This window comes from Monopterus albus, unplaced genomic scaffold (assembly GCF_001952655.1).
Source record: "Monopterus albus unplaced genomic scaffold, M_albus_1.0 scaffold13.1, whole genome shotgun sequence".
In the NCBI taxonomy this organism is placed as follows: Eukaryota; Metazoa; Chordata; class Actinopteri; order Synbranchiformes; family Synbranchidae; genus Monopterus; species Monopterus albus.
The window spans coordinates 3,802,271-3,816,708 of NW_018127893.1; the positions used below are offsets into that span (position 1 = coordinate 3,802,271).

Here is a 14,438-nt window from a genome sequence, read left to right on the forward strand (position 1 = left end):
CTCTTTCCTTCCTTCCTGCCATCTCTCCCTCTTCTTTTATACCTTCTTGTGACTCCTAGCTGTCATAGTAGGTGTTGCTACAGGGCGAAAAAGACAAACTGAGAGAATGACTGGGAGGGGAAAGGGCAAAATGAAGTTGGCAGATGGAGAGGCTGTTTGGCAGCGTAATAAGAAGGTGTGTCAGAGGAAGAGCCTGTTCATCAGAGGGGGAGAAAAAAAAACAATAAATGGAAAGAAATTAGTTGGAAGAATGTGTCAGCCCTGCCCTCCAGAACATGTTGCACTCTTTGGTTCATACCTTCAGAACTGATGAAGGGGGAGAGAACATAGAGTTTCAGAGACAGACATTCCTATCTCTCCTCTGACAGATTTGGGTGCTCGCCTGCAGACATGTCTGGACATTCACACACACAAGCACGAAACTCTCTTGGTCTCTAAATGACACACTCCTGTGTTACTGCGTATGCATAGTCAAACTGTAGAGCTCTGGACATACATTCCTCAGGTTAAGATAACTGTATCTATCTTTATTCTCAAAATCCTACTAAGATTATTGGATGTCTGTTGTGTGATCCATAAGGTGTTGAGTGAAAAAGGATAGTAAATCAGAAAGAGAAACAGGTAGCACTTTCTAACACCCTGTTTCAAGCATCTGGTGCAACTTGGGAGATGTGTTGACTTGAGGTAACCAGAACACTGAGGCCATCACTGAGCAGGGCTTAAACAGGTGGTTTAATTAGAATTTGGTTTTATGCAGTCCATCAAGTCTACAGTTATAAATGCTGATTATTTTTAATAAATAGTTCTTTGTTTCAGTTTATTTCCAGAAGGTAGTCAAACAGCCAGCTGGCATGTTTTTCTTAATGATCCATTTGTGGGAGGGTGATATATGATTAATGAATCATTAATAAAGCTAGTAGTTAAAAATTAATTTAAAAAGTATGTTTTATTAGAAAAAGGCACCTAAAAATACAAAGTATATTTTCATAGCGGTATTATTTTTTTGACTCACTGCCTACAGTATATTCAAGAGTCTCTTTCTCTTCACCTCTAATTATATAATCACAAAATCTTAGTCATAGTCAAAGTAGTGTTCCAGAGTACCTGTGCAATGTATTTTACCTCCATGTGTGTGAAGGATATTTGTTATCACAGTAATGAGACTGAGCCTGATGTTTAGACTACCGTCTTCCTCCATGCACACTAGTCATTTCTGCCCGGACTTTCTCTCCATTTCCCTCCTCTCCATTCCAACAGAGCTGTCATGCATTTGAAATTGTGCAGATGCTGCTTCTCTATGTTCCAGAAAAGAGAAAAGGCCACAGGGAGAGACACAGAGACAAATACTCTCCACAGGGAGAGACACAGAGACAAATACTGCTTATGCACCATTATGGCTGTGCTGTTTATCCTTTACCACCTCCAGTCTTCTTGCTTTTGGGGCTCTTTCCTAAAGCTCATCGTCACATTAAACAGGTTAGGGCTTTAGTGAATTGCTTAAAGGATTGTTACAAGGCGCCACTGTTGCAGGGCTTAAACCTGTGTGACCTTCACTGCAATTCTTGGGAAGCTTTTGAGCAGGACACCAGCCTCAGCCACCTTGCACATCCTCCCTTTCTGTCCCACATTGTCTCCCTCTGTTGTTGCTGATTTTAAAACTAACACTGAGATTTGGAGGAGACATGAGCCAATAATGTGAACATGTCCTTACTTGGTTAAAGCTCCTATCTCATAACAGTCTTCTTTGGAACATTGGCCACTGGCCTGGCTGTAGACCTGCACTGACCCCTTGTGTTTACCAGAGAGCATTACACCATGTCTGTCTGACATCTGTGACCTAGCTTTCAGAAAGATGCAAGTTTCTAAAGACACTCTAAACACTCAATGTTGACTCTGATACAACTTCTAATTACGGCTGGTGCAATGAGTTAGTTTTATGCTATTTCAAGAACCTTGTCATGAAAGATTGGAGATGAGATTTCAGTGGATATTGCAAACTTCAAACAGGATTGATGTTTTGATGTGCAAAGTAAATCTGTTTTGTTTGACTTCCCGTTCATCGTTTGCAACACAGCTGAGTTTGCCTGAAACTGTTCTGTGCCCCTGCAACAGTGTCTTTCCCCTGACTTTGTCTGTCACTCAAACAAACACTCTCCATTTCTGCTTCTTTTTCCCAGTGAGAAAACACTTCCTGTGTGTCTGGAACCATTCCCTCCTACTCTATCTGCAACAAGTGTGCCGGTCAAAAGAACTTTTAAGACCTCACTTCCTATTTTGATGTTGTGTGTGTGTGCGTGTGCAGACTGTATCTCTGTGGTATTGCATACAGTGAGTGTTAGCTAACTCTGACACAGAGGCTGTGTATCTGTAAGATAGTGTGTGACACTGTGGCAGAACGTTTCTGACACAAGTGACTGCAGTGACTGACATGGACATATCTGGATACAGACATGTGGAGGCTCATATTTCGCACCAAAACTCGCACACGAGAGGCAAGTGGCTTCTGTTTTTCATACGTGGTTGTCATTAACCTCTGTTAGGGACGTGAACTTGTCTGTGTGTGTGGATGGTGCCAGAGTGATGGATGTGTGCGGTGTGCTATTTTGGGAAGGGAGGAAAGGGTTTCCTCAGGAAGAGTGGATGTGATGCTGAACTGCCATCTTCTCAGCTGAGAAGTGAGAGGAAATGCAGGATGAGTTTATCTCCTCTAGCCCTAAATTGTAAATGGTTTGGTTTTGCCAGTTCACTGAAACTCCAACTTCTATCCTTTCAATCGGTTACAAGTGCAACTGATTTTCAAGGGAGTGCTAATCCAGATACACTCTTATTGTTTCACTGTGATCCGATAGCTTAGTGTTCACCCTATCCCTTGTTGCACAAAATACTCAAAGTTGAAACTGTTTAGCCAAACCATCTCAATGTCCTGAGGCCATTAGATTCTAGAACAACATGGGGATTCATATCAGTTTGGCCTAGAAACCATTTGCAGTATGTTCTAATGGCACAAATAAGTGTTTGCTCCTACTCATCTACATGCTCTAAATTCTAGATATTGCCAATAAATGTATGTGTGATAATTCTGATAGGTTAGTTGCACATGTTAGAGTTTATGAGCAGGAAGGAAGTGAGATCGGGTCAAAAAAAAGAGGAAGTGAGAAGTAGGAGGGAAGAGAGGTTTCCTGTCAGAGGTGTGGCAATCATCACTATCTTTTATACCCCCCCAGTCCCCATGTGAAAGTGTGTTTTCGAGGTCCAGTACATCTGTGTTTCTGTGATATGGGAGGGAACCTCCGTATCGATGTCTGCTTCATGGAAAGCCAAGCATATTCTTATGTTAACTTCTCTATTGCCACACACTGTCCTCTCATCCTAGAACGAGTCTCATATCACCTGGATAGAGAAGGAGTTTGCCAGTTTTAGAGGCCAGGTAAGCTCTGAACATTTGTGCTGTGCCACTGTTTCATATAAGCGCCTCCCTCGCTAAGCAAACACACTGCAGCTCACTGTTGCTTGCAGTAACACTTTTAAATGTTTGTCTTTCTGCCCCCTAAAAATTAGATTCGGTAATCACAAAAATGCTAAAAATCAACCTTTCAAGTATTAAGTGCGCTGCATTGTAATCAGATGTTTGCAGACGGCTCGATTAGTTCACTGTTAAGTCAGGAGAGGAGTTGACTCATGCTCTGTAATGGCCTGGTTAAACATGCATTTATTGTACAGAGAGCAATAAAGTGAAAGGAGGAAGAAAGAAAGAGTGAGAGGACACTGAGACTGGTGAGAGCTGTAGACAGAGGCAGGATGATCAGAAATAGACCATTACAGTACAATAGGAAACAGAGGGACAGGCCTGGCCACAGACAGGAACATCTCTGTCATCCTTAGTGACGCGTCTGAATCTTTCCATCCCTGCCTACCCCTTCCTTGGACTTCTACTCTGTTGAATTGTGGGCAAAAGGAAGTGGCACACACATAAAGTGATTTGTTGCTTTATTTTCAATCTGTTTTCAATATTTACATTGACCTCTCTCTCTTTTTTTGTATTGTTTCAGTTAATTGTCCTGTCTCTTTCTTTCTCATGAGCTTTCTGTCTCTCACTTCACTGCAAGTGTGTGTGTGTGTGTGTGTTTGTGTGTGGGACTTGTTGGGTGCTGTGAGAATAAGAGCAAGCTCTTCCTTCCTGCCCACTTCAGTTCCAGTTCAGTTCAGATGCTGTCAGACACACCAGACTATTCAGACCAGCACAGCCAAAGAGAAAGAGGGAGGATAGGAAAGACAAAATGAAGAGGAAGAGTTAGTAAAAAAAAATAAAATAACAGGAGGCTCTTGCAGAGAGAATAGATAGAGGGCAGAGGCTGGGAGATTTTTTTTCTATGTTTTTCTGCAGTCCAAAGAACTAATCCTGACATGAGTGCACAAATGAATCTAAAGTGTGCTTGTGGAGAGATGTGGTGAGGCTTAAGATGATTTATATGAGGGAATACGGTGTTTGTCTTCCTGCGGACATGGGTAGGATGATAAAACAGTGTGAGAAATGCTGAAATGGAGAAGGACAAGAGAAAGTTCAACCTGAGCCGCTTTCTGAACTTCTACCTGGCCAAAAAGAGCAAATCCTTGGCTGGCAGTCCCAGTGTCTGTAACAGCTGCAGATCAACAGCTACAACTGGCAACGGCACTGACACTTTACCTGCACCAAGGAACCAGTGGACGGTAAAGTGACACTTCCTCATGTTGCCATCTCAATAAGCTTCAAGTTGTCTCCAGAGAGCTAACAGTACTGTAGCATCGCATTGTAACTAAGAACTATCATTTTCAAATGAGGAGAGAGTGCAAAGTGCAGCTGACAGCGCGTTCAACCAGCCCTGGTTTCCTGTTGTTTATTAAAGCCCTAGTCTGTAGTGGTCTGTGGTGTTGGCTGTTGACATTGTGTTTTTGAAACCTTAGCATTATCATCTGTTTTCTGCTATGTTTTCATTGGTTCAAGTTACAGTCCAAAATTACTCATATCAATAAAGTAATGGTGTGCATTGTACAAGTTATATGCAGAGGACAAGTTCAGCCTCTTAACTGTAGAACAGGCATGATGTTCTACTTTCTAGTCCTGCATTTTGAAATGAAACTCTAGTAAGTAGCTGTGAACCTCCCGAGTAGAGGCTGAAAAAAATGTTTCCCCTCCAACTACACTGTTAAATTTAATGATGCTTTGCTTTGATGATTTTGTTTTGTTGTTGATGAGGTGTGGCTGAGTTTGGCAGCAGGACAGCAGCGAGTTTGCATGTGCTGGAGTTCACAGCGGTGTCAGTAATGCTCCACCCAGTCACAGAAGTTGTGTGAAAAGCTTCTGAACAAAAAAAAGTCGAGCTTGAGGTTATACAGCTTGTTTTCAGAAATATTTAAACCTTTAAAAAAGTGCACCAGGGGTTAATTGTCACAATTTTCATTTAAAGTTGCAGTCACTGTCATTTCCAGAAAAAACACACACACACTTTAACCACTGGGTGCAAACACTTTTTCTAACAAACACATCTACAGTAACCTCAGTGTTGCAGGTGTGATTGCTTACTGTTTTTTACACCTCATTTCTGCCCTCTGCAGGATGATGGAGATATCAAGGAGATCAATATTACTCATGTGGTCAAAGAGGGCTCAGAGAAGGCTGATGCTTCTCAGTTTGAACTACTCAAGGTCCTGGGACAGGGATCCTTTGGCAAGGTAACGTGTATATATTCACAACTGTTCTTTCAGCTACTCCTTTTGTCTGGTGTTGCTCTTCTTCTCTCCCTCCTATAGATCCTCCTTCTCCCAGATTTCATATAACCATTATCTAAAAAAAATGGACAAACCATCATCATCAGCCACTGGTTTTCTGAAGAGTGGTTTTGAAGCTCAGGTCTGGCCGTCGCCATCATGGTAGTGCTTCACTAACTCCAGCTAATCCAAAAATGGTAAAGAGGTGGAGTGTGAGTGGAGCTTGCTAGACAGCTAGCGACCAGCCGCCTTTGGCGGGGCCCTCACATCTGTCACTCAAAGTGGCCACACCCTTAATTAATGTATAACTTTAAGCCTCAATATAATTTAAAACAGAAAGTTAGCCTGTTAAAAAATTCACTCCCATACCAAAACTGTTTTTTTTTATATGAGGAGGTAAACATGTTTGGCATTTGAGAATGGGGGTCTATGGAGATTGACTTCCTTTTGAAGCCAGCCTCAAGTAGCCATTCAAGGAACTGCAAATTTTAACGCTTCCACATTGGCTTCATTTCTCAGCCTCGGAGGTTGCTGCTTATATAACACGCTTTTGTGGTGTTTTTGCCCATGTTGCAGGTGTTCCTGGTGCGAAAGGTTACCCCTCCAGATGCTAACCAACTCTATGCCATGAAGGTCCTCAAGAAGGCCACACTCAAAGGTACAGTAGCTTGTGATGGGACATAACAGTGGGACAGCATGAAAGGCTAGCATTGTGTCAGAAAGATTCTCATAACCGGTCTGAAATTTCATGACCTTCGCTGTCAGCCTGATAAACCTGTCTTAACACTTCAGCAGGTGATAGTTTACATTCATAAAATATCAAGTCAGTCCTTATCTTTAAGAGTTGCTCTGCAGCTGTTTTAATATACTGAATCTTGCTTTCTCATCATTGCATTAATAGCAACATGTTTGTATGTAGTGCTGAAACAATTAGTTGATAGTCAGAATCTGAAACAGCAGGAAAACTGGTAATCACTTAAAAGTTTTTGCAAGACAAAAAACTCCAACATTCATAAGTTTCAGATTCCTTTTCTGTTTTTTATGTTTGTAAATTATTTATGTTTGAGTTTGGGGCAATTGGTCAGACAAAATAAGCAATTTGAAGGTGTTACCTTAAACTTCAGTAAATTATCATGAGCATTTCTAACAGTGTTCTGACACTTGAATCACTTTAAAAAGAATCACCATACTAATGGCTAATGAAGCTAATCGTTAGGTGGAACCTTGTATTATTACCTTTGCAGAGCTGCACCCTGAACTCTGTGTATGATTTCTCTGTGGCATTTGTGGCGCTTTCATCATTGTTTTCTTTTAGGTGGCAAACCCTCAGTTTCATGTAAAAGGGTGTATGCTTTTCCTGTAACTCAGAGACCACCATGGCTTGCAGTGGGTTTTCCTCTTTTGCACACAGGTGGTGTGATTCTTCTTGATAAACATCAAGCTATCAAGATTAATTCACACAGTCCCCATAATTATTTTGGTTTGTTCTGCATGCACATATTTATAGATTTGATTTGCATTTTATTGGCACACACATTTAGCATACAGGAGTCTAACCACAAGATATATGACTGACTTTACTCACCATTCAGTCAGAACAGATTGTGTGCAGAAAAATTTGTCATTAATCCTGTTTGTGAACAGCACGAGCCACTCAACATGCTGCATGCACAACGATGATTCACTGTCTACAAATTCAGCTTTTTTTTTTTTTATCCAAGTCTGACAGCTTTACCAAACTTGAATGACCACTGCCAGGTTCCACAAACTGCACTTTCAAGCAAATACTGTACATTAAACTCTGTTTTTACTCATCCTCCAGTGAGAGACCGTGTCAGGACCAAGATGGAGAGAGACATTCTGGCAGATGTCAGCCACCCATTTGTTGTCAAACTGCACTATGGTGAGTTGCCCTGAAGCTTTATTTCTTTTTATCCTAGAAATCCTAGGAAGTGTTTTACTGGATCTGCTGATTCAGTCACTGTTTAACTGCTTAAAACTCCAGAAACTTTCTTCACTTATGTTGATACATTTACAATTGAATGAGATTTGAATGAAGTGTCTATTATTGTTTATTTCGTAGCATTTCAAACTGAAGGGAAGTTGTACTTGATCCTGGACTTCCTCCGAGGAGGAGACCTCTTCACTAGACTCTCTAAAGAGGTGAGAGTGATTCATTAGATTGGGGTGTTTTGCTGTGTAAGGTCAGGCTTTCATTTCTTCAGCTGTGAGTCTAGTCATTTATCTCACTTGCTGACAAATATTTATCTAATTTTGTCCATTGTCTGGCTTCTGTCACGTTATATCTCACTTTTTGTGTCTCACCTCCTCCTTTTGTGTGTTTGTGCATCCCAGGTGATGTTCACAGAGGAGGATGTGAAGTTTTATCTGGCAGAGCTGGCATTAGGACTGGACCACCTCCACAGTCTGGGCATCATTTACAGAGACCTCAAACCTGAAAAGTAAGACCAAGGGGACAAGCTGAAGGCACAGTCAGAGACAGAAATGAACACAGATACATATGTGATGAATAGTGTTACCTCTGGTTATGTCAGATTCATATGCCCACCAGCAACATCACTGACCTTTTGTCAAAGTTGGGACCGTTTTAAATTTCCAAAGTCAAAACCCAGGAGAATAAATCTGCAACTCAGGAATTACTCAGGCATATAAACATTCATTATTTTATTTTAAAAAGCTGCAGTGCTCTCAGAAGAAGCTTTAGTTTGGAGTAATTTATTAAAAAAACGCAGTTACCAAGAACCTGGACAAACAGTGATTGGTTTTTTTTTTATGCTTAGAATTATAAATTATTCTGTTGTTATTGCACTATAAAAGCACTTGGTGGAGTTTTCAATTAGCACTTCAACCATTCGCAATTATTATTCCTCACCATCCTTTAGGCCTGACTAATATTATGAATGCAAACCTACCTTATTAAACATTTGCCAAGCCTTGTTTACATCACTTACTGTTGTTTATTTTTCCATTTTAATTGGCATGTTGCTGCTTTTTATGGTTCATTACTGCCACCACCTACTGATAAACATTCCCCAGGCTTCTGCAGTTCCTTCATGCTTGTGCTGTGCACATGTGCAACACAAGTTACAAATGCACTTATGAAACATTACATAGCTGCTAGTGATCAGAAAGTCAGTAAGGTTATGTTGAGGTTTGTGATTATGTTCCTAAAATACCTGCGTGTTGCTGGCGACAACCCAGACTGCAGCAGAGCAAGGTTTGGCACAAAAGGGCAGTTTAGTCTAAACTGGTACCAGTGTGTGATAACTTTCTAAGATGTTCACTCTTCTGACATTTAACAATGTGTTGTTCTAGCATTCTTCTGGATGAGGTGGGACATATCAAACTCACAGGTGTGTCTCCTTTTCCTGATTTTACACCCATCCATTTTGTTGGGCACACACACATTTTCCTCTCCTCTACCTCGCTGACCTTCTTTGCAGTGGCCGCCTTATCTTGCAGATACGTGCATATGGGCGTGCATATTTTCTCCAGGTTAATTATTACACTTGTCAGCCATACACAGCCATTTATTTATCATGGGTCATGGTGCCACTGAATCAAAGGTGACCTAGAGAGGCTACACTGGTGACGCATCAGAGGCACAAACATCAGCAAAGATAAAGTGTTTTAAGATGAAGCATTGCATTAATCTTGTTGATAGTTTTGCTGCTTGTGCACTGCAAATTAAAACTGGCACATTTTCTTCAGTATATGACTCTTAAAATATAGCTGCTTAACAACAATGCTGTGTAATATTGTATTAACTGTGGCTTGTGTGTTTTTCAGATTTTGGTCTGTGTAAAGAAGCCATTGATCATGAGAAGAAAGCGTATTCCTTCTGTGGTACTGTGGAGTACATGGCACCAGAGGTCGTGAACAGGCAGGGACACATTCACAGCGCTGACTGGTGGTCATTTGGAGTACTAATGGTAAAAATCCTCTCCTGTGATTTTTGTTTGTTTTGTAAATTGTAATATTTTACAGAGCCCTGGAGTGTTAATAAAATTGATTGCACTTGCAGATTATGCAGCTGTACAAGTAGATTATAGTCGTGTGTTCTCTCTCCCAGTTTGAGATGTTGACAGGAGCGCTGCCATTTCAAGGGAAGGACCGCAAAGAAACTATGAATCTGATTTTGAAGTAAGTATCATCTGGATGGAGGAGCAATCCAACACAGAAGACACATCATCACATACTGTATTGTAGTTATCCAAAACGCCTCACTTCTTGATATTTGGGGCTGTGGTTTAAGCTGTGTGCCATCTGTGTCTGTTTGCAGGGCACGCCTGGGGATGCCTCAGTTCCTGAGTGCAGAGGCCCAATCTCTGCTCAGGGCTTTGTTCAAGAGGAACCCTGCCAACAGACTGGGTTAGTATGAACTTGTAAACATGGCTTTTGCAGATAGTAGTTTATACACTGTTTGACACAGTATTACAGAGACAGATCATGTCTAGTTCTGTGTTTATTTGTGTATAAAGGCTAAATGCTGATGTTTTACTAATAGGATCTGGTGCTGATGGTGCAGAGGAGATTAAACGACATTGCTTCTTCTCCACCATAGACTGGAATGTGAGTGTCTGAAATATTCATAACAGTCAATTTATGCACAGTAAAAAATACAGTGGGATGATTTTCTGTTAGAACAGCCGCCATACATTATATTTAAAACGTTAACTGCATGGTATAACTAAAAGTCCTTTATTTCTTCCAGAAACTCTTCAGGAAAGAATTAAAGCCTCCGTTCAGACCAGCAGTGGCTCGTCCAGATGACACTTTTTACTTCGACTCCGAGTTCACCTCCCGCACCCCTAAAGGTCAGAGGTCAAAGCTAAAAGTTCATCTCTGCTGTTTTATGAAATGACTTCATGTCTGTTTTCTTTCCTGAAAGCATTTCAGTGGAAGTATTATATATTTCCTCTCTCAGATGAAAAACAAATCAATACTTGATGATGTTTAGTAGACACCATGGTGATTATAGCACCATTAAGATAAAATAGCACTTTATTATAGCAGGAGTCAGTTTGAAAGCATTTTGTTGCAGTGACATCTCAGACAAAAAGCATCAAACTTTTTCCAGTTTTTGACTTTCCTTATCATCTTGAACTAGACTCCCCTGGCGTGCCCCCAAGCGCTGGAGCTCACCAGCTCTTCAGAGGCTTCAGCTTTGTTGCGACAACTATGATGGACGAGCAACGCTCAGTGGAGCCAATGAAACCCCCACCACATCCTGTGGTCCAGGTGAGACTGAGTAGTTGTTTCACTGTGTTTTTACTTCATTTAAACTACCAGGTGTTCATGCAACAGGCTCCCTTTACATGCAGGCACGGATGGGGAAAATATCAACAGTAGTCAGCTCTAAGTGTATAGACAGGGTTGTAATGCAGTTAACTTGGCACCAAAGGCTACATGCAGTGTTCGTGTTACCAAGATAAAGCCTGTGTTTTGAATGGAGTTACAGTAAGTGGCCTCCCTCTTCACTTCCATCTGCCGGAAAAGCCCGGACTTCTAAGGCTAGTTACCAGCTACGAGCCAGGGTTAAAGCAGTTTAAACCAGAGGTCGCCAGCTATGGTTCAGGGCCACAGATCTGGGCAGGTAACACCGTATTTGAGAAGGTTACAGCTAAAAAGAAGTTGAATGCTGCAAGAAGTAAAACCAGAGTTAACACTGGTGTGGCTTCTGAACAGTGGTGAAAGTGAGAGAACAAAAGGGGCTGAACAGTGATGCCATGGTGGCCGCATTTCTAGTGGACAGGTAATTATTCACTTTGTTTGGTTTTGTTTGTTATTTTATATAAATCTGTAAGTAGTAGTCAGGCGGTGTGCGTTGTGGTTTGGAGGAGTGGCTTTGGACAGAAGTCAGAATGAAGGGTGGGATTTCCTCATTTGGCTCCTTTCAAAATCGAGCTTCCTCTTATTGGTTTTTCCGGGATCGCCAACCCTACCTTTAAAACAGTAAAGGAAGAAACTCCCCTTGAAATCCAGTGAAAACACAAACTGCAGCTACAATATCTAAAGAAGACACCCATCTCTCAACACTGCTTTAATTTATTTAAGGACAACTGTAGCATGTAGTTGTTCACAAATGTCTCCCCCTCAGTGTGTTACACTGAAGTTGTGTTGATTACATGAAAGAGGAGAGAAAAAGACAGATTTGTGTAAAGTGTGCATAATTACATGGTTTCAGATCCTGTTTCATGCCAGTCATGAAACAGGATCATGAATAATTAACTTCAAGTGGCAGATTAAAAGAGACAGTTTTCCAGTGCCAAAAGAGAAATGGATTCCTTCACGAAAAACATCAACATTCCTTTACCTCATCTGCTTTGTCCATCCATCACTCCTCCGCTCACAGCTAACACACTCAACTCTTCCTCTCCAGCAACTGCATGGGAAGAACATGCTGTTCAGTGATGGCTACATATTAAAGGAAGACATCGGCATGGGCTCCTTCTCTGTCTGTAAACGATGTGTCCACAAAACCACCAACACAGAATATGCTGTCAAGGTATGAACACACACACACACAAATTATGCAGAACAGTCACTACTGTATCTCTGTAATATGATTAATGATGATTATGATGTAAGATGAGTTTTGGCATATCATAAGCAGGTGACTCATTAAAGGATAAACCTGTGGAAGTGGTCTCATCCAGGATGAAAGGGACTCCATCCATAGGGCACAAGGGGTCACTGAATGGTTTAATGAGCCTGAAAATGTTACAAATCATATGCTATGGTCTTCACGGTCACCTACAAAAGATTTTGGACTGACGTGTTCGACAGTGTCTCCACCACTGACATCAAAATACCAAATAAGGGAACATCTTTTAGAAGAATGGTGTTCAACCCTGCTGTATGGTTCAGAGACTTGTAGAATCAATGCCAAGATGCACTGAAACTGTTCTGGTGGCACATGGTGACCCAACACCTTACTAAAACACTGTTGGTTTTTTCCTTAGTTTGTCACCTGTTTGTGAGTAAAATGTAGAAAAGTACAAGACAGTTTATCTTGTGCTTCATGTGACTGCTGTTTTGGTGACTGACAGATGATTGACAAGACCAGTACAGACCCCTCTGAGGAAATTGAGATTCTGCTTAGATATGGACAGCACCCCAACATCATCACTCTGAAGGATGTGAGTTTAAAAACGCACGTGTATCACACTGATATTTGTCTCACTTTTAACTATCCTGAATGTCACAGTGATAGTTAACAGTGATAATGCATGGTTGGTTGTGTGTGTGTGTGTTTCTGTCTCAGGTGTACGACAATGGTAAGCAGGTGTTCCTGGTGACAGAATTGATGCGTGGAGGAGAGTTGCTGGATCGAATCCTCAAACAGAAGTTCTTTTCAGAGAGAGAGGCCAGCGCTGTGCTTCACACCATCACCAAGACTGTCGAGTACCTGCACTCACAGGGGGTGAGGACAAAAAACAGCCAGTTAGGCTCCTAGCCCCTGTATATTTACTGAGTTTAGGGTGGTTTGTATTGATCTTATTAATGGCTGATTTACTGCACATCCATTTGCAAACATAATTTTCAGCATATTGGGCATATCCAGTCAAATCTAATTAACCCAGGTGTCATCTCTAATCTGTATTCATCCATTTCAGCTACAAAAATTCTCATTTTTGAGGTAACAGCTAATAACACATAGGAAGCTTTGCTTTTTTTGGAGTTGCAATATACTGCATTTGATCAGTCCAGATTCCTGACAGAAATGCCTGTTCTCTAATGGCTGTTCATATAAAAAAATGTAGTTAACAGATTCAAAAAATACAATTTGCAGTGAAACACACTGTTTTAATAATGTTTTCTTTGTGTTTTTACTTATGAGGTGCGTACAGTATTCAGAAGCACAGCTGCATTGACCTCAGTTACTGTAAAATGGCGTTGGGTGTATTCTCACAGCAGAAATCACAACCTTTGGTTGCAGGAGGACATGGAATCTGGGTTAAAAAAATCTGTTTTTTACTTAGCTCCTCACTCCTGTGTTGGCTTGTTTTTTTTTATAGGTGGTGCACAGAGACCTGAAGCCCAGCAACATCCTCTATGTTGATGAGTCGGGGAATCCGGAGTCAATCAGGATCTGTGACTTTGGCTTTGCTAAGCAACTGCGTGCCAACAATGGCCTGCTGATGACCCCATGCTACACTGCCAACTTTGTAGCTCCTGAGGTGAGCAAGGGGACATATAGTCAAATCAAATCAAATTTTATTTGTATAGCGCCAAATCACAACAAAAGTCATCTCAGGACACTTTACAAAGTAAGGTCTAGACCTTACTGTTATCAATATTATTACATAGGGAAAACCCAACAAACCCCCCTTGAGCAAGCACTTGGCGACAGTGGGGAGGAAAAACTCCCGTTAACGGAAGAAACCTCCGACAGACCCCAGCTCTAGGTGGGCAGCCTTCTGCCTCGACCGGTTGGGGTGAGTGGATAGAGGAGAGACAAAAGAAGAAAAGCAACAAGACACAACAATCAAACACTGATCAGGTCGATGTGGCCGGTGACTGCTCATCAGAGATGTAGAGCTCCAGGGCCAGGGCAACCTGCAGAAAAGTACGGAGAGAGAGAGAGAGGACACACTACGGGAGAAAGGAGACACAAAGTTAGTAATGTGTAATGGTGGCATATAGAAGCATAGGGAGACAGAGGAGAG

At 41.4% G+C, this 14,438-nt stretch overlaps 1 protein-coding gene across 5 annotated transcripts in view; it reads left to right on the top strand.

Moving 5' to 3' along the window:
* The window catches only part of rps6ka1 (ribosomal protein S6 kinase a, polypeptide 1), a 46,756-nt gene that overhangs the window by 28,193 nt on the left and 4,125 nt on the right, over nt 1-14,438 (top strand). Inside the window, exons 1-18 of one of the 5 annotated variants that reach the window (XM_020591098.1) lie at nt 2,364-2,492; nt 3,374-3,427; nt 5,593-5,709; nt 6,322-6,403; nt 7,568-7,648; nt 7,829-7,908; nt 8,101-8,207; nt 9,082-9,119; nt 9,556-9,698; nt 9,839-9,909; nt 10,049-10,137; nt 10,274-10,338; nt 10,481-10,583; nt 10,877-11,007; nt 12,149-12,274; nt 12,819-12,908; nt 13,034-13,192; nt 13,788-13,949. In XM_020591098.1, coding sequence (XP_020446754.1) covers nt 2,451-2,492; nt 3,374-3,427; nt 5,593-5,709; nt 6,322-6,403; nt 7,568-7,648; nt 7,829-7,908; nt 8,101-8,207; nt 9,082-9,119; nt 9,556-9,698; nt 9,839-9,909; nt 10,049-10,137; nt 10,274-10,338; nt 10,481-10,583; nt 10,877-11,007; nt 12,149-12,274; nt 12,819-12,908; nt 13,034-13,192; nt 13,788-13,949 — 1,740 coding nt within the window. In that variant the 5' untranslated portion in view covers nt 2,364-2,450. Of the gene's footprint in view, nt 1-2,363; nt 2,493-3,373; nt 3,428-4,215; nt 4,708-5,592; nt 5,710-6,321; nt 6,404-7,567; nt 7,649-7,828; nt 7,909-8,100; nt 8,208-9,081; nt 9,120-9,555; nt 9,699-9,838; nt 9,910-10,048; nt 10,138-10,273; nt 10,339-10,480; nt 10,584-10,876; nt 11,008-12,148; nt 12,275-12,818; nt 12,909-13,033; nt 13,193-13,787; nt 13,950-14,438 lie in introns of those variants that run through there. The other 4 variants (XM_020591096.1, XM_020591099.1, XM_020591095.1 and 1 more) reach the window with 4 other exon arrangements.